The 20,548-nt window shown below is 43.6% G+C and overlaps 1 protein-coding gene and 1 long non-coding RNA gene across 10 annotated transcripts in view; both read left to right on the top strand.

Moving 5' to 3' along the window:
• RASGRP2 (RAS guanyl releasing protein 2) overlaps positions 1-11,216 on the top strand; it is a 179,143-nt gene extending 167,927 nt beyond the window's left edge. For all 9 annotated transcript variants that reach the window (XM_056527439.1, XM_056527436.1, XM_056527433.1 and 6 more), the window contains exons 15-17: positions 3,709-3,867; positions 5,956-6,022; positions 10,962-11,216. In XM_056527439.1, coding sequence (XP_056383414.1) covers positions 3,709-3,867; positions 5,956-6,014 — 218 coding nt within the window. In that variant the 3' untranslated portion in view covers positions 6,015-6,022; positions 10,962-11,216. The remainder of the gene's footprint in view (positions 1-3,708; positions 3,868-5,955; positions 6,023-10,961) is intronic.
• Positions 11,217-12,191: 975 nt separating this feature from the next.
• On the top strand, positions 12,192-19,825 carry LOC130275500 (uncharacterized). Its single transcript, XR_008844801.1, has 3 exons — positions 12,192-12,299; positions 15,546-15,634; positions 19,694-19,825. It is a non-coding gene; the product is annotated as an uncharacterized LOC130275500 (long non-coding RNA).
• The last annotated feature ends 723 nt before the right edge of the window (positions 19,826-20,548 follow it).

Genomic DNA, 20,548 nt, shown 5'->3' with positions numbered 1-20,548 from the left:
TTTGGGGGGGTTTCAAATCAACTGGTGCCAGAAAGTTAAACAGATTTGTAAATTACTTCTATTTAAAATATGAATCCTTCCAGTAGTTGTCAGCTTCTATATGCGCCAGAGGAAGTGATTAATTTTTTTCAGTTTGACCACAGTGCTCTCTGCTGACACCTCTGTCCATATAAGGAACTGCCCAGAGCAGGAGAGGTTTGCTATGGGGATTTGCTCCTACTCTGAACAGTTTCTGACATGGACAGAGGAGGCAGCAGGGAGCACTGTGGTCAGACTGAAAAAAAAATGCTAAACTTCCTCTGGAGCATAGAGCATCTGATAAGTACTGCAAGGATTAAAAATTATTTTTTTTTTAATAGAAGAGAATTACAAATCTGTATAACTTTCTGGAGCCAGTTGATATGAAAAATAGTTTTCCAATAAAGTACCCCTTTAACCCCTTAAGGACCAAGGACGTACCGGTACGTCCTTGGTCCTGCTCTTCTGATATAACGCGGGGTTACACAGTAACCCCGCGTCATATCATGGCGGGCCCGGCGTCATAGTGAAGCCGGGACCCGCCTCTAATAGCGCGCAGCGCCGATCGCGGCGCCGCGCGCTATTAACCCTTTAGCCGCGCGCTCAAAGCTGAGCCGCGCGGCTAAAAGTGAAAGTGAAAGTTCCCGGCTAGCTCAGTCGGGCTGTTCGGGATAGCCGCGGCTAATCGCGGCATCCCGAACAGCTGACAGGACAGCGGGAGGGCCCCTTCCTGCCTCCTCGCTGTCCGATCGCCGAATGACTGCTCAGTGCCTGAGATCCAGGCATGAGCAGTCATGCGGCAGAATCGCTGATCACTGGTTTCTTATGAGAAACCAGTGATCAACATAGAAGATCAGTGTGTGCAGTGTTATAGGTCCCTATGGGACCTATAACACTGCACAAAAAAAGTGAAAAAAAAAAGTGAATAAAGATCATTTAACTCCTCCCCTATTAAAAGTTTGAATCACCCCCCTTTTCCAATAAAAAAAAAAAACACAGTGTAAATAAAAATTAAAATAAACATATGTGGTATCACCGCGTGCGGAAATGTCCGAATTATAAAAATATATCATTAATTAAACCGCTCGGTCAATGGCGTGCGCGCAAAAAAATTCCAAAGTCCAAAATAGTGAATTTTTGGTCACTTTTTATATCATTTAAAAATGAATAAAAAGTGATCAATAAGTCCTATCAATGCAAAAATGGTACCGTTAAAAACTTCAGATCACGGCGCAAAAAATGAGCCCTCATACCGCCCCATACACGGAAAAATAAAAAAGTTATAGGGGTCAGAAGATGACAATTTTAAACGTATTAATTTTCCTGCATGTAGTTATGATTTTTTACAGAAGTCCGACAAAATCAAACCTATATAAGTAGGGTATCATTTTAATCGTATGGACCTACAGAATACATATCAGGTGTCATTTTTACCGAAAAATGTACTACGTAGAAACGGAAGCCCCCAAAAGTTACAAAACAGCGTTTTTTTTTTCAATTTTGTCGCACAATGATTTTTTTTCCCGCTTCACCATAGATTTTTGGGCAAAATGACTGACGTCATTACAAAGTAGAATTGGTGGCGCAAAAAATAAGCCATCATATGGATTTTTAGGTGTAAATTTGAAAGAGTTATGATTTTTTAAAGGCAAGGAGCAAAAAACGAAAATGCAAAAACGGAAAAACCTCCGGTCCTTAAGGGGTTAAAACAAGTTTTAACTAGGGAAACCTGTTTGAGTGAAACAAATCAGTGAAAACGTAATTAAGTGTTAATAAAGAATTGAAAACATTTCTATGATGTAGCATTTGTTGAGGATATAACAGTATTTGGTATAACATATAGAAGACAACACTAGCTTTTTGTCTTAGCAGTAACATTCTAGTTTAAACAAAAGTGTTCAGAAAAAATTAGGGAACTAGGGAAAAGCAGTTTTTACAAAGACGTTTGGTCAAAACTAGTTTTCACTAGGGAAAAGCAGTAATTTCTAGTTTTTACAAAGGGGTTTAGTCCATATTGGTTTTCACTTGGGAAAACTAGCCATCATGCCCCCTCCCATAGACTTGCATTGAGGGGACAGGCGTGACATAATGAGGGGGCAGGGCTATGACGTCAGGCTCCACCGTTCTGAACAGTTTGTTTCAAACGCTGAGCAGTGGAGTACCCCTTTAAGTCACCTTATGCTGGGTAACCCCATTAACATAGGATGAGAACGCTGCACCTGACAAAAATCTCATCTGGGCTTGTCATCAAAATTCCTCAGTAGTGTAGCCCCATGCTTTGGGTCTGTACTTTCTAGAAATCAGATTTGTGTCAGGAACGTCAACATACACAACAATTTGTTATTGCTCCAATGCATCACAGATAAAATAAAGCACCTTTAGTAGACATTTGTGTCTTCTGGCGGTACAAACCTTATGAAAGTCTAACCTCTAACCCCACTTACTACTGCGACCTATCCCAGAGGTTTTTTTTTAGGACTATTTCATATTGTGAGTTTATTATGATGATAATATACGAACAAATCCTGACTGGTATTGTTACCTAAGGTGCACCGTACTGTATATTGTTAAAGGGGTATTCCCATATTAGTGTTTAGATGTACATTTTTCAAAAAATAAAAAACCTATTTATCTGCTCCTGTAGTTTTTCTCAGTCCATCTTCCTTTTTTTCTGCTGGTTGCCTGGAGTTTTGACCATCGCTGCTAACTTGCAGTGATAGAAGCGCTTGTGCAGAGCCCCGTCTTGTGTTCCTGGCCGGAGCTAGTGTGCCTGTGTCATGAAGTGCTCTTCAGGTCCCATCCTTTCTCCATAGACCTTAATTGGAGGGGTAATGGTTAATGTCACCATTCAAATGCTTGCCTGATCCGTCTATCAGGCCGTCCCTCATTGGGAACACTGCAGGGAAGATAGGTAAATTCCATTATGGGAATACCCCTATCACTGGACAATATCAGATATAAAAAGTTTTTATATGTTGTACATCTTTGCAAAACATTAACCTTTTTTTTTTATATACTTTTTAAAAACATATTTATTTCCTTTTTGTAGATAAATAATGGCTTATACGAAAAACTCCACTAGGGGTTCCTATACTGTCCAGAACATAATCATTTCTGGCTGCAACACAATCTTTGTCCAAGCTGAAGCAGAGCCTGAGACAAAGTCCAGTAAGTGAGGGTGGGCTAGCACTCCTCTGTGCTCACTCCTGTCATATCAGACTGCAGCATAAAATCCAAGAGGAGGGGTTTACAGAGCAGCCTGCAGTGTTTGGATAAATAGATCCAGCACAGTACAGCAGACTCAGGGAGGAACATGAGTCATGCAGAGTGAGAACACGCCCCCTCCAGAGCACAGATTGACAAACCAAGTGAGCAAGAGAGAGAATGTATTTGTGAAAGAAATATAGGTGATAGACACATACAAATTATAAATTCATGATCAGGATTAGGTACTGAGCAATATATAAAATTTTGTTTTTTTGTGGGATATGACAGGTACTCTTTAAGTTCGACAGTGTCTCATCTGCATATATAGTGTCATATTGGGATACAGAGCATCTTATTCCTATGTTAATCATTGGCCGACAGATCCAGAGATATGGTATGAGTTTGTGGGTGTTTGTGACTTAATAGTTTGCAGCCTAGCAAAAGAAAACACTAATCTACTCCTGTGATTCCTTTCTTTTGCAGCCTGTGGGGTCACTTGTCACAAGCACTGTAAGGATCGTCTCGCTGTAGAGTGCAAGAAAAGAACTAAAAGTGTCAATGAGAAGCGGGAAAGTTCTCACCAGGGGCGACATTTTTCCTTCACTCTTCCAAGATCGTTCAAGAGATCCTCTTTACCGGCAGGTAGTTCACCATACCTAACCCATATCATTTTATGCCACTGGTATCCCTTCATTTAGGGGAGGGTCACACGCATCACATCCGCAGCAGAAAATCCACAGCGGATTATGTTGCCATCCACAGAATTCAAAGGGTTCTGCTTGCAGAATTTATACTGCAGGATTTTAGCTGTGGAAAAATCTCTTCGGATGTTCGACTTGTGACCTCATTCTAAAGGAGTATTCCAGTGAGAATAATTAACAGCTAAATAAGTCCCATGCCCAAATCTATTTAATATTGTAATATTCTTGTGTTTTAAAAACTCAAACTGTATACCAGTATACTCAACCCCCCCCCCAGAAGCTGTGTACGGCTCTTATTATCCTGCATGTCTTGCCCAGCAGCTTGTATTCGCAGCACGCTCCACCTCCCTTTCTAGGCTCAAAGCGCCCCAGCGTGACAGTCTTTTTTAAGATGACTAAAAATATAAAAGAGCGCTCCATAGCGTAAAACCGACTGGGTAGGTATTGGTAGAAGGATTCTTTTTAAAGTCTCTTACCCCAGGTGGTTGTGTGAGCTCACACACAACAATGGACAGCGTGTAAGGATTGTTAGAGCCCGGTCTGCAGCCTCCCAACCAAGTAGATAGAGACAAATGGACTTCAAAGGTGCGGTGAGTCTTTTGCGGCGCTGACTCGGAACAGGCACATCAGGTGAGTATAAAAGGTTTATTAAAATACAACGCGTTTCAATGCACATGCGCGGCTTCATCAGGCTTCATCAGGCACCTTTGAAGTCCATTTGTCTCTTTTTTAAGATGAATCTGTGATGTGAATTCCCACTTAGGCTATGTTCACTTGGTAAAATTCCAGAGGAATGTTCCGCACGGACATTTTGCTGCAGCAGTTATTTCAACAGAATTCTGTTGTGCTGCGCACACTGCAGTATTTCTGCGGCAGATTACTCTGCCGCGGAAATCCTGATTCCGGTGTCTGGACTCGAAAATGCATTACTGTCTATGAGATGGTGCATTTCCAAACGCCCGTGTAATTATTCAAATGGGCAGAATGTTCGTGTGTAGTAACCTTGCTGCAAAAATCTAGATGCTGCTTTATTAAAGGGGTACTCTGCCCCCAAACATCTTACACCCTTATCCAAAGGACCACCCATGATCTCCGGTGCGATACCCCAGTCATCCGGTGCACTGAGCTAACTCTGCTCCGTGCCGGAAGACTGGTAACCACAGCCATCATGCCCCCTCCATTCATGTCTATGGGAGGAGGCGTGACGGCTATGTACTAACCATCAAGCTGGACATGAATGGAGGGGGTGTTGTGTGACGTCACCATCACGGAAGCTCCAAGCTTCCATGATCAGAATGCTGCGTTGCCGGCCTGGAGATTGTGGGGGGTCCCAGCAGCTGAGCCTCCCCATGATCAGACATCTAATCTCCTATCTTTTGGATAGGGGATAAGAGGGGCGGAGTACTCCTTTAAAGGGGTACTCCGCCCCTGAGACATCTTATCCCCTATACAAAGGATAGGGGATAAGATGTCTCACTGCGGAGGTCCGGCCGCTGGGGACCCCCGCAATCTTGTATTCGCCACCCACCTGTTTGAGCGGCATGCAGCAGTGCCAGCTCACAAACAGCCGGGTGGCGACCACGGGGCCGGAGTATGGTGACGTCACGACTCCACCCCCATGTGACGTCATCCCCCGCTATGCAAGTCTATGGGAGGGGGCGTGACGGCCGTCACGCCCCCTCCCTTAGACTTGCATAGCAGGGGCGGGGGGACCCTCGCGGTGAGACATCTTATCCCCTATCCTTTGTATAGGGATAAAAGATGTCTCAGGGCCGGAGTACCCCTTTAAGAACTGAAAACATAACATAAACATTTTATATAAATGCAGCATGTAAATCCAGCCCTATATTAGAAAGCTGCAAAAGTTTCCCTATGCTGTCAATAACCTTTATACAGAGGAAACTGGAAACCCCTTTAACCTTGTTAACCTTGGCTGCGGCATCATATATTATTGTTCCTGAGCATAAACTCATTATACAAGAATGGATTCCGGAGCAGATAATCACTCAAAGACTTTTCTGTGGTTTAGAGCTGAAAGAAGAAGATCCGCAGGTGGAGGATGATGGCGTCTTTGATGATCGTTTATAACCAGAAAAGTAAGTAAGAAATGGATGTGATAGTTGATGATATAAAAGAGTTATTGGAACTGTCCATAGACTAAAAGTGGTTATAAGAAAAAAATAAGTGTACAATAGCTCTGATTTCATTCTGATTTAATCTTATTCTTAGACAGGGTTCGCGGGCGCCCCCTCGTGACGTCACTCCCGGCCCCTCGTGACGTCACGCCCGCCCCCTCAACGAAAGTCTATGGGAAGGGCCGGGCGTGACGTCACGAGGGGGCGCCCGCGAACACGGAAGCCTCCACACAGCGTTCGGAGTAATGAACTTCCGGACGCTGCGAGCGGAGCTCCGAAAGGCAGGGCAGCGCACAACCCCTTTAACTAGACATTCTACAGATGTGCCAGGCTTATCACAGTGGATCAGGCTCTTCCATAAATCTGTCACATTCTCAGGCTGTATTTACACTGGGCACATCATTAAAGGGGTATTCCAGGCAAAAACTTTTTTTTTATATATCAACTGGCTCCGGAAAGTTAAACAGATTTGTAAATTACTTCTATTAAATAATCTTAATCCTTCCAATAGTTATTAGCTTCTGAAGTTGAGTTGCTGTTTTCTGTCTAACTGCTTTCTGATGACTCACGTCCCGGGAGCTGTGCAGTTCCTATGGGGATATTCTCCCATCATGCACAGCTCCCATGACGTGACATCATCATTGAGCAGTTAGACAGAAAACTTCAGAAGCTAATAACTATTGGAAGGATTAAGATTTTTTAATAGAAGTAATTTACAAATCTGTTTAACTTTCCGGAGCCAGTTGATATATAAAACATTTTTTTGCCTGGAATACCCCGACAAAAACGACACAAACGCAATTTTACCACTATTTTTAAAAAGCACAATAAAAATTAGGACATTTTTACCACAGTTATACTGAGTGGAAAATCAGTAAATGACCTAATGTGCATAAAAGATACAGCCATGAAACAATCAAATATGCATTACTATGGAAGGTCTACACATGACTGGGGGATATTCTACTGCTGGCCCTAAGACCAACTCCCATCCCACCCTACCCACTTCCCCTAAAAGAAGACTTGACACAAGAGAGAGCAGGAGAAGAACATGTAGGTACCATTTCTTTTTCTCCACCATCATCCAAGTATTGGGCCTCCCTACTTACTCCTAACCGTGCGTTACCACCAGGAGCATCGGTATCCGGAGGCCCAAAGCCCATCCAGGGGCTCATGCTACACTCTATTCTAACACCACCATGATAACCACAGGTGCCTCCAGATGCCCTTCCTGACCCCGCTGCTGCAACAAACAAGACAGACCCCATACAGGGCGTGTGTGCAGAAACTGCCTTTCTGGCCAACTGGCCCCTCCCCTTCCGCCCTGACCTCATATTCCCCCTGTAACTCCTCCCCCTTCCACCTGACCTAGCCTGCCTGTTAACCCCTTCACTGCCTAAGAGAATCCCTCTGTCATGGGGCCCCTCCCATCCAATTCTTTCCCCTCCAGGGCTTTCTGGTTGGCTCTCTGTGGTGCAGACACTGATACTATTTACTTATGGATTTTTGCGGTGCATTACCCAGTATGTAGGTCTTGCTCAGAAAACTTCTGTCACGTGTTGTTTGAGCCACACAATACTAACTATGACCTGAAGAGTTTAGTGTGTGCAGAGGGACCCTTGTTCAGCTTATTCTCCTCTGGTTAAGACAATACTTCTTCATGGAGCTGAAGACTTGAGCACTTTACCTTCACAGCATGGACTGGAGAAGACCCTTCGGGCAAAATCCATCAAACTCCATACAGTTTTGTGACCAACGTACACAAGACCAGGATCTATCTTAGATTAGGGAACTTGCAACTGAAACAAGACAGTGACTTGCATATAGAAGGCTCCATCTTGAACAGAACTAAAGTAAAATTTTGGACTAGATATATGTATGCAGGCGGCATATGATCTGCAGGTGGCATATGATAGAGCAGGAAGAGCTGAGCATATTGATAGATAGTTTTATAGCAAGCATTCCAGAATAACTTTTCTTTTAGGGTCTATTTATTGTACATGTACAGTATTCTGTGCATATATGATGTGCAGCAGTTTAAAGGGTACCTCTCATCAAAAAAACTTTTGATATATTATAGATTAATGTATGCGGAATAACTTTACAATTGCATGTTATTAAAAAATATGCTTCTTTCTATTTAATTTTCCACTTTGAAGAAATGACCACTAGGGGTCTCCCTACCAGTCCTGGCAGCAAGCATTTCAGACTCATGCTGGAGTCCTAAACACTACGAGCTGCCAGTCTGCTTTGTTCACAAAGGAGAACACTCAGAGCTGCCAGCCTGCTTTGTTCACAGCCTGTTTGGCTGTGAACAAAGCAGGCTGGCAGCTCTGAGTGTTTAGGACTCCAGCATGAGTCAGAAATGCTTGCTGACAGGACTGATCGGGAAAAATACAATAGAAAGAAGCATATTTTTCATTAACATGCTATTGGAAAGTTATTCAACATTCATTAATCTAAAATATATCAAAAGTTTATTTGATGAGAGGTACCCTTTAAACTAAATAACTGAACACAGCTACAAATCCTGTGCATCAATTATTAAATGTGCAGGATTTGAAGCTGCAGATTTTATGCTGCAGAGTTCGATGTAAACTAAATGACTGAACACAGCTATAAATCTGCAGCTTCAAGTCCTACGTAACAAATATGTGCAAAAAACTATATGTGTGAATATATCCATAAAATGTATTAATCTAAATCTCTGCTTATTCTGAGCTTTAAAGGGGGTATTCCGGCTTTATACATCTTATCCCTATCCTAAGGATAGGGGATAAGATGTATGATCGCAGGGGTCCCTGTGCACCTCCTCCATTCATGTCTATGGCAGGGGGCGTGATGGCCATCACGCCCCCTCCCATAGACATGAATGGAGGAGCGGTATGTGACATCACTAGGGGACTTGATCGTGATGTGATATCTCGGAGGCAGCGCCCGGCACAGAATGCCGGGGGCTGCACTGAGATCGCAGGGATCCCCAGTGGCGGGACCCCTGCGATCATACGTCTTATCCCCTATCCTTTGGATAGGGGATAAGATGTATAAAGCCAGAATACCCCTTTAAGTGAGCGGTCCTACTCAGTGACTAACAGTTCGAGCTATATGCACACTTATACAGTGGTCCCTCAAGTTACAATATTAATTGGTTCCAGGAAGGCCATTGTATGTTGAAACCATTGTATGTTGAGACCATAACTCTATGGAAACCTGGCAATTGGTTCTGAAGCCACCAAAACGTCATCCAAAGATAAGATAATGTGAGGATTAAATAGAAATAAGTAGATAACTAATATAGATAAAGCAAATACTTACATATAAAAGAAAGAAAGAGCTGCTGGAAGCTGTAAATCACTGTCTATGTCAGTGTTTCCCATCCACGGTGCCTCCAGCAGTTGCAAAACTACAACTCCCAGCATGCCTGGACAGCCAAAGGCTGTCCAGGCATGCTGGGAGTTGTAGTCTTGCAACCGCTGGAGGCACCCTGGTTGGGAAAGTTTGATCTATATAGAGGACAGGAGCTTCTTCAGGGTCCTGTACAGTACATGCAAAATATAGCTGCCCTTACCTATGTCCAAAGGAGCAGCTAAAGAGCTAAAGGCACAGGTAAAGAGTAATACAGAACATGTAGTACCTCCCTGTATTGTAGGGAGGTGCTACCAGACAGTCAGTGCATGCACTTCAGTAGTACTGTTGTGAATGTCCATTCTAATTGGTCAGTTCTTCTGGCCTGGATTGTCCGTACATTGTATGTTGAGTCTGGTTTCAAGTTACAATGGTCCAGAAAAGACCATTGTATGTTGAAACTATTGTATGTTGAGGCCATTGTAAGTTGAGGGATCACTGTACAGATAACTGTCGGTCACTGATTAGCACCGCCCACTTGACTACATAGCAAAGAAAGAACAGAGATTTACATGAATAAATAACAAGTTATTCTGGAACTTTATCCGAAAAATGATATATCAGCTTCATCCGCTTTATAACATGATTAGAGATGAGCGAACTTACAGTAAATTCGATTCGTCACGAACTTCTCGGCTCGGCAGTTGATGACTTATCCTGCATAAATTAGTTCAGCCTTCAGGTGCTCCGGTGGGCTGGAAAAGGTGGATACAGTCCTAGGAAAGAGTCTCCTAGGACTGTATCCACCTTTTCCATCCCACCGGAGCACCTGAAAGCTGAACTAATTTATGCAGGAAAAGTCATCAACTGCCGAGCCGAGAAGTTCGTGACGAATTTACTGTAAGTTCGATCATCTCTAAACATGATGATAACCCCAGTTCACATGGTTTTATTGTTCGCTATTAGTTGTTCTGAAGGTTTTCCTGTACCCGTATTGTGTCCCCACAGCTCCACCACAATAGATTTGCTTGTTACATACAGTGTATGTGTTATAAAAAGTATAGAGCGCCATTGTATTTGCAGCATCCTTGCGGTTGTGCCGCCTCTTTTACATATCTACTGACATAATGGGCCTCATTTACTAAGCTGAAACCGACCAGTTTTTGTCGGGTTATTTTGGCGCAGAGTGTCTGCGACATGCCTGCGCCAGTGTGCGAAAATCTGCGCCAGTAAGATCCGACAAACCCGACATTGCACCGTGAAAAACCGAAAAAGGGGCGTGGTCTGTCACAAAAGGGCGTGGCTGGCCAAAAGGGGGCGTGGTTTCCCCACCCCAACTTATTTACTATTGAATTCACTGAAAATCCTGTGGATAAATGGCCGGAAATTTCCACCTAGAAAAAGCAGGTCAGGAAATGTTCCCGACTTTTCCCCATAGTGAATAGAGAGGATTCCTGCAAGTCTGAAACTTCATTTCCCACTAATAAAAACCCGACACTCTTAGTAAATGAGGCCCAATATGTTAATCGGAATTTTTTTCTATTTTATACTTTAGGTGGCTGAAAGTTGGTAACTCATCCAAACCATTACAGGAATTTACATAGAACAGTCTACTCAGAAGCATCGTTCTCCTATCTGCTCATCTCTACGGGAAACGTCACAACTTTTCCAATGTATTCTGATTTATTTTAGGATGCAAGACTCCATTGACGCTCCGAGTGTTTCAGGTGAAAGTCCGATATTGCCAAAACATGAATAAATAAATGGCGAGAGATGTCCTTGTCAAAGCACACGTATAAAATAAATGTACAGATCAATTTTGTCTCAGTCCTTTCTTTTATCTGGTTTAAGATATAAATATACACCACAACCACATGAGCTTGGTTTCTGCTATTTACTACTGACTCTACCGTGTTTCCCCGAAAATACACCCTACCCCGAAAATAAGCCCTAGCTGGATTATCAGGGTGGGCTGCAATGTAAGCCCTGCCCCGAAAATAAGACCTAGGCCAGTGGTCTTCAATCTGCGGACCTCCAGATGTTGTAAAACTACAACTCCCAGCATGCCCGGACAGCCGTTGGCGGTCCGGGCATGCTGGGAGTTGTAGTTTTGCAACATCTGGAGGTCTGCAGGTTGAAGACCACTGATCTAGGCAATTCCCGGGCTGCAAATATTAAAAAACAAACTTTAAAGGGGTATTCCAGGCAAAAACTTTTTTATATATATCAAACTGGCTCCGGAAAGTTAAACAGATTTGTAAATTACTTCTATTAAAAAATCTTAATCCTTCCAATAGTTATTAGCTTCTGAAGTTGAGTTGCTGTTTTCTGTCTAACTGCTCTCTGATGACTCACGCCCCGGGAGCTGTCTAGCTCCTATGGGGATATTCTCCCATCATGCACAGCTCCCGTGACATGACATCATCATTGAGCAGTTAGACATAAAACTTCAGAAGCTAATAACTATTGGAAGGATTAAGATTTTTTTAATAGAAGTAATTTACAAATCTGTTTAACTTTCCGGAGCCAGTTGATATATATATATATAAAAAAAAAAGTTTTTGCCTGGAATACCCCTTTAATTTACCTTCGTCCTCCGTTCCCGCGTTGCTAAGGAATCGGCCTCACTGTTCTCTGCTGCTCTTGCTGCTTTCTGGTGTTGTGACGTCACAGAGCCTTCAGCCTATCACCAGCCGCAGCGATGTCCCGCCTCTGCCGATGATAGGCTGAGCGCATTGTCATGTAAGGAGTCGGCCGGCAGAGGCGGGACATCACTGCGGCCGGTGGGTGATAGGCTGGAGGCTCTGTGACGTTCCCATCCCCAGGACCGCAGCAAGAACAGCGGAGGGACCATGAGGCCGGTTCCTTAGCAACGCGGGAACGGAGGTCGAAGGTAAGTTAAAGATTGTTTTTTAATATTTGCAGCCCGGGCACAGGAATACTTAACTGCTCTTTTGGCGCAAAGGTATTGGCCAGTGTTTAGAAGTATTTGGCAGAGGGGGAGAGAAGCTGCGCTCGCGGTTGACATAGGGTACGATTAGCCCCCCGATGTGGGGTGCAGTGCTGGGCTGATAAACTGGCGGGGGGGGGATGATGTTGGGGGGCAGAGCTGCGCCCATCACATGTAAATAAATAAGCCCTACCCTGAAAATAAGCCCTAGTGTGTTTTTGGTGACTAAAATTAATATAAGACCCGGTCTTATTTTCGGACAAACACGGTAGTACAGTTTATCCTTTTATTAACCCTTCCATTATCTTGTAATGTTTAATGATTTTACATAAACCTCTAAATGATTGGCTACAAAAAAACTAATTGAAAAAAAAAAAATGGGGGAAAAGTCCTGAAAAAGCAAATAAGACTGCACCAATAAGGCTATGTTCACACAGCAGAAATTCATGAAATTCACACAACATAGATTCATGAATTCCACTGGCCGCATTCATTTGGTCGGAATTCTGCAGCTTTCAATAATTTGTGGAATCTATGCAAAATGTCCACATTAACCCACCGTGCATGTTAAAAAATGGGCCTTTATTCCTTGCAAAAGTTAAATTCTGCGCAAATTATGGACAAAATTCACACAAAATCCACATTTAGCGGAGACAAAAAAAAAGGCCCATTCACTTTAATGGGCTTCTGCAGCCAAATTCTGCAAAAGTATAAGACATAAATTATATTGCAGAATTTTTGCTGTGAAACGTCCCCAGCTAAAATTCTGCTGTGTGAATGGGACTGCAGAATCCTATTAAAGTGAATAGGCTTTAAACACATGCAGATTTCCATGCGGATTTCAATGCGGAGATCTATGCGGAAATTCTGCCGTGTGAACATAGCCTAAGCGATTATACAACTCATTTAAATCATTAGGGCCTATTCACACTACAGAATTTCCAAGTGGAATTTCGCTCAGACAGCAGCCTCTCCATTTTTTCAATGAGATTCTGTTGCACCATTCACACTGCAGAAGTTCCAGATTCTGGATGCAGCAGAAAGATTAAACATGTTCATTTTTGCAGTGTAATTCTGTTAGCACTGCATTGCCGTCAATGGGTCCTAGCACTTATTGATTCCTGCACACAATGTCCTCTCCGGAATTTTTCCTGTGGATACTCCATAGTGTAAATGGGCCCTAGAGTCATTTATATAAACTTATGACATGTTTTCTAGATGTATCAAAAGTTAAGATGGCAGGTATGAGACCTGCTTCAACTGTGAGTTAAAGGGGTACTCCCGTGGAAAACTTTTATGGGCTGTATACTACAGAGGAAATGCTTTTCTTTTTGGATTTCTCTGATGTCACGACCACAGTGCTCTCTGCTGACCTCTGCTGTCCATTTTAGGAACTGTCCAGAGCAGCGTATGTTTTCTATGGGGATTTTCTCCTGCTCTAGACAGTTCCAAAAATGGACAGCAGAGGTCAACAGAGAGCACTGTGGTCATGACATCAGAGAAATCCAAAAAGAAAAACATTTCTTCTGTAGTATACAGCCCCTAAAAAGTACTGGAAGGATTAAGATTTTTTAATAGAAGCAATTTACAAATCTGTTTAACTTTCTGGCACCAGTTGATTTAAAAAAAAAAGTTTTCCACGGGAGTACCCCTTTAATAGCCGGCTGAAATCTCCGGCTAGTTGGATTTGACACTTTAGTGGCTATTACTCACAATGGCAGTGGGTCATAGGACCTGGCTCAACGGCATATCAAAAGTTAATAATAATGACACTTTACCCAACTTTAAACATACTCCACTTTAGATAAAGGTATCCCCTATACACAAGACCTCTCTCTGACCTGTTGTGACCCCCTCCAATCTAAACCTAAATAGAGTCCTGTCTTTCACCTCTAAACTCTGCTTCTCCCCACTGAGCACCCCACAATGCCGGCCTCCACCTTCCGAGACAGCCTCCTTATGCTGATTAGTGACGGCCCGCTCAGAAATCTGAGACATGACCGCAATGTACAGATCGGGATCACATCAGGATCTGTTTCCAAACACCTCTACCTTCGCTAGGACATGTTCATACATCCGGGGCAGGAAAGGGTTAAAGGGAATTTGTACCCTAGATTTTTTTCCTTTTGGTTAGATACTGAAACTTGTTTGCTCTCTTCTAATCTGCTTCTACTTTCTGATTTTCATTTTTCATACATTATTATGGGGGCAGCCATATTGCCTGAGCATCTGCTCCGTTCTGTTTATAGGGTTTAGAGATGCGCTTTACAGCAGCCTCGTGGACATAGGAATCAATAGTCTAGTGCCGACTCATTGACTTTTATGGGAGAGTTTTCTAACCATGCTCTGTGATCTGTGCAGAGGCCATTAAACAGGGAGTGGAGGAGGGGAGCTGTAACCATCACCTATTGTGAATGGTATATCCTGTGTTATCTATGTATGTATTGGTGCCACCTGTAATCCATTTCATTCACCCACTTGCACCTTCCATTTCCTAAAAAATTGCTACCTTTGTTCTCCAACTATAAGACATTGCTCAGCACTGACTCTTTCTTCCTTCTTCCACCTTCAATGCTTATTAGGCAAATCTCACAGGAAATCCGGATACACTGGTCGATGATCCAGATAATTTTCCCCTATATACCTTGGCTCAGACATCACTCTGGTGTCTAAGCAAACAAATGTCATTATATTCCTTTATGATTTGGACAGGTGCCCTGTCTGACCTTGTCAAGCCAGTCTCTTATATGAGATTCAACATACTTGAATCAACAATACCATCTGGTCTTACTCGTGCCTGTCTACCATCCTTGAACAAATCCTGCTTGTCTTGACCTTCTGCTGCGCATGACTTTGACTCTGATCACAGTCACAAATCTATATTTTACTATTAGTATGTTCCGGTCTGTCTCACCTTCTGGTCAACTCTTTCTTTTGGAAACTATTCTAGAAGCTCGTCATACTTGTTTTTAGTGATTAAAGGTAAAAAATGGATAGTCACAATAACATAGGCAGCCAAGTCTATAAGACATCAAGTGGGTTCACTCCCTTGGTTCATTACATTATCCAAAGGATCTATAGTATATCTGTGGTGCCACGGGGTGCAAGGAATACCTGATCACTTTGTGACGCCAGGGCACCGTTAGCCTATACATTTTGTAAAGTGCACAAACATATTAACTATAACAGTCAGTCTTTCAGGGGGCCCAACACCTGTGTCGCAGGTCTGCCCGAGGAGATCCGCAGTCCACAGGACAGCCTTTGGTGTCACATATCAGGTAAAGTTTTTCTAGTTGTCACCCACTGGTTGCTGATAAGTCGTAGTTTCTTTGACAATTAGATATGACAATAATTACTCATTCACTTTTATTTATCATTGTATAATACTCTCATGGGCCAGTTTATTGTGACCAGTAAAATTGTATATAACAAGTGGTTATTACATAGACATTGCTGATATCAGATCAATGTTTGGCGTAAGAAGGCAGGAAATATGTTGATTTTCTTAGAAAATGTAAAAAAAAAATTAATTATGAAGCTTTGGACCCCATTGGACCCCCTGCGATCAGATAGTTATTCTCTATCCTGAGAATAGGGAATAACTTACATTTGTGGGAAAACCCCATTAATCCCTAGAGAACACATGCAATCGCCAGGATGCAGTGAGTCAAAATGGCGGACAGAGGCCACCTCACTTGCCTTCAGGGCCACTCAGATGGTCTTCTGCTATGGTCTGCCTTCTTATACTGATCAGTGCTATGCCAATTCACAGCACTGAACTGTAGTAGCAATCAAAAGATTGCTATAAATGATAGGACTTAAAAAATAAAAAAATATAAATAAATTAAAAAAGTTTCAATAAAAATGAATAAGCCCCCGCCCAAATACAAAATAATTAACTCCCCTCTTTTCCCATTTTACAAATAAAAAAAATAAAACACGATATTTGATATCACCACGTGCGAAAATGTCCAAACTATTAAAATATAATGTTAATGAAACCCCTAATGGTGAGTGGCGTAAACGTAACCAAAGAGCAAAATGGCAGATTTTTTGTCACATTGCATCCCAGAAGAAAAAGGAATTAAAAATGATCAAAAAGTCACATATAAGCAAAAGTGGTACTGATAAAAACTAGCTGCCTGGCCACTGGGACGCTCCCCTTGTGTTGCGGTGGTGGTGGCCGGTGCATTGCCGTGGAATGAGATTTGCCATAGAATGAGATGGTCCGCCTCCATCACATCCTATTGGCTCTCTCTTGTCACGTGACATATTTAAACGTCACGCATCGATGCGCACAGCAGTGTCAGTTTGGCTATCACAGGGAGAGGATCTCCACACCCTGTGATAGCTGAAGGTGTACGGAGCTCTCGTGGCCCGACAGAAGTTCACACATGTACGCAGCTCATACGGCTGCCTCATATACATTTACTGTTGATCCACAGCGCTATCGGGATCCCTATGCCCGATGGCGCTGTCATCAGTGTGCGTCCCCGCGAGCGCCCCACGCCCGCAGCTGTACTCCCCGTCCTCCGCCCCCCGCAGCTCTACTCCCCGTCCCGTTGACGCTCAGGGAGCGGGGGACAGAAAGTAGAGCATCGGGCGCAGGTTAAGTTATTCGCGTAGTGCTGCGCATGCGCAGTACTACTTTACCTGCGCCCGATGCTCTACTTTCTGTTCCCCGCTCCCTGAGCGTTAACGGGACGGGGAGTAGAGCTACGGAGGGACGGGGAGTAGAGCTGCGGGGGACGGGGAGTAGAGATGCGGGGGACGGGGAGTAGAGATGCGGGGGACGGGGAGTAGAGATGCGGGGGACGGGGACTAGAGCTGCGGGGGACGGGGACTAGAGCTGCGGGGGACGGGGAGTAGAGATGCGGGGGACGGGGTGTAGAGCTGCGGGCGTGGGGATCCTGATGACAGCGCCATCGGGCATAGGGATCCCGATAGCGCTGTGGATCAACAGTAAATGTATATGAGGCAGCCGTATGAGCTGCGTACATGTGTGAACTTCTGTCGGGCCACGAGAGCTCCGTACACCTTCAGCTATCACAGGGTGTGGAGATCCTCTCCCTGTGATAGCCAAACTGACACTGCTGTGCGCATCGATGCGTGACGTTTAAATATGTCACGTGACAAGAGAGAGCCAATAGGATGTGATGGAGGCGGACCATCTCATTCTATGGCAAATCTCATTCCACGGCAATGCACCGGCGCTACGCCAATGTTGGGTTAGGGACCCACTCTGATAAGGTGGCCTTAACGTGGCGAGTGGGCCTGTTCTTTTTGATCAAAATGTATACTGACAACCTGTTACTGTTTGAATTTATGCTGAGAAGCAAGAAGATCAAAATACAAACTGTGGATGTGCGGCTGTGTTATTTTTTTCTTCTCTATTTTAGTTTTTCTGATAAAAACTAGCACCGCACAAAAAATTAGCCCTCATATAGCCTTGTATATGGAAGAAAGTAGTACAGTGACCCCCCGACCTACGATGGCCCCGACATATGATGAAATCGACATACGATGGCCTCTCAGAGGCCATCGCATGTCGATGTCAGCATCGACATACAATGCTTTTTTATGTCGGGGCCATCGCATTAAGTGCTATCCGGCAGCGCCAAATGCTTAAGCTGCTGCCGGATAGCAGCTTAATGTTCCCCGTGTGGTGCGGTAAGTATGACTTACCCCTCCACGATGCTCCGGGGTGCCCTCCAGGTCCAGCGCTGGTCTTCCGGTGTCTTCTCGGCCCTCTCCAAATACGTCAATACGCTGCTGCGCACATCATCCAATAGGAATGGCGTACGCAGCGGCGTAATGACGTCGCTACGCAGGCCCAATAAGGCCTTGTGGAAGAAAGCAGAGGACCGGAGAAGACAGCAGAGGACCGGAGAAGACAGTAGAGGACCGGAGAAGACGGCGGAGGACCGGAGAAGACAGCGGAGAGCCCAGCGGAGGCCCGGGGACACCATCTCGAGCGGCGGGGACAGGTGAGTACAGCTTCCTATACTTTACATTGCATGAATCCCTCAACATACGATGGATTCGACAAACGATGGCGATGGATTCATACGATGGATTCGACAAACGATGTTGAGGGACCACTGTACAATAATAAATCGTATTGTTGCAAAAGTATACCATAATATAATATTTATTTGGTTGTTCCCTACATTTTATGGTAAAATGAAAGGTGTCATTACAAAGTACAATTTGTAGCGCAAAAAACAAGCCTTCATATGGCCCTGTGGATAAAAAAAAATATTACAGTTATTGCTCTTAGAAGGCAAGGAGGAAAAACATAAATACAAATATAACAATTTCCAGTGTTCTCAAAGCCAAAATGGGCTGCGTCCTTAAGGGGTTAAGTAGATGGTCATAATAAACTGGCCACTTAATGCATAATATATACAAATTAAACTCAATGATCTTTTATCACCAGGCAGCCCAGACATGTGTTTAATTATTTAGTGTCCTCCACCATAAGAAACTACTGCATTGCCAACTGCAGACCAAGATTGTATAGAGATAAAACCAAACTGAGTGATAACAGATCCTGGGAGGGTAGTAAGTCAAGACCCCAAATAGTGGCCATGTCCTCTGTAATTCCAGCTGATGTGTAGTTAAACAGATCTACACCTAATCAAGGTCAAAGTTGAAATTTAGAATTTTATCATTTAACTCTGAGTGTAGTAAACATGGAAATTGGAAATGGAGAAAATAGGGAAAAAAATGGAGGGCAGCGCCTCGTGTAATTCTGTGTGGTAAATCGGGTTCCCAATGGCCTTGGGGTGGTAATGTGCTCACTTTAGGTGAACCTTGGGTTCAGGGATATAACCCCTCCATGTTGGGGTACAGATGTGCGAACAGGAGCTGCAGCCTGCAGGTGCGGGGCCAATGTCCTCAGAGCGGGTCGGCAGTTCATGAAGAGAATTCAGGCAGGAAAAAAACCTTTGCGGTGGCGCTGCTCATTCTGGTCAAATTCACAAGGAGTCCAGAGGTGAAAAGTATCAAGTTTATTGATACAAAAACACTTAGGACAGGGTATGACAGAGTACAAGACGCGTTTCGGGAGCAACTTCTCCCTTTTTCAATTGTAGGAGAAGGCTGTCTGGTGTAGTAGTATCGGGCACAAGTATAAATAAAGATGTGAGAGGCGCCAAAAAAGGTCAAAGTTTACATAGATGGTCATCTGTGTGAATGTCATATAGATAACGTAAAGCTAATATGGAGGGAACATGTAATGTGATGTGCAACATATAAGGAAAATACATATATTAAATAAAAATGACAAAAAGGAGATATTTCTCGTGATGACTGTGTGGGATTTTTTTTCTCAGAACGAGGCTTGGTTTCGCCGTGACGAGAGCAACCAATAGCATTCCGGGCCAGGTGTGACGTTACGTGCTGGAGTACAGGAGGATTCTTGCATATAAATATATGGTCACGTGATACTGGGAGGCGACCAATCAGTAAAGCTTGTGGAATGCATGTACGGCCAATCAAGCGTGTTCTTTATATTCTAGAAGAACCCCATTGGGCGGTAAATATGAATTCAAGGATTTTCTCGAGTGATGGGATTTAGACCAATCAGGAGATTGCATTCTGTTATCTATGACTGGCTAAAATGCGTTCACCGCTAGCCAATCAGAGATGTGCCTACTTCAGAATAGAATTCAATGGAGGGAGGTTCAGAGACTGTTGACGTATATGCCCGCTATGTACATTATAGGTGGGCGTACGATGGAGGGTGAGCCAATCAGATTGGTGCCTCCTCCAGACTGTGAAATGCCAGCAAGTTACGAATTGACATAACATGTTTTGAAGGAAGCTGTGTATTATTAAGCAGATGGCGTATTGCCGTGAGGTATCCATGATTGGTTAAATTATTATGGAAGCTGAGCCAATCAGAATGGCGCTTGTGGGTCAGAAGTACCGGGAAGGCTTTAAACTGTATGAGCACTACCCTCTCTATTGCTAATACATCTCCCTATACACCTATGAGCACTTCTCTCTACTGCTAATATTCTCTATATACTGTAGACCCATAAGCACTTCTCTCTCTACTGCTAATACCTCTTCCTATACACCCAGGAGCACTTCCCTCTCTACTGCTAATACCTCTCCCTATACATCCATTAGCATTTGCCTCTCTACTGCTAATTCTCTCCCTATAAACACATGAGCACTTCCCT

Source organism: Hyla sarda, chromosome 6, assembly GCF_029499605.1.
Source record: "Hyla sarda isolate aHylSar1 chromosome 6, aHylSar1.hap1, whole genome shotgun sequence".
Lineage (NCBI taxonomy): Eukaryota > Metazoa > Chordata > Amphibia > Anura > Hylidae > Hyla > Hyla sarda.
This window is presented reverse-complemented; position numbering and strand designations above follow the sequence as displayed.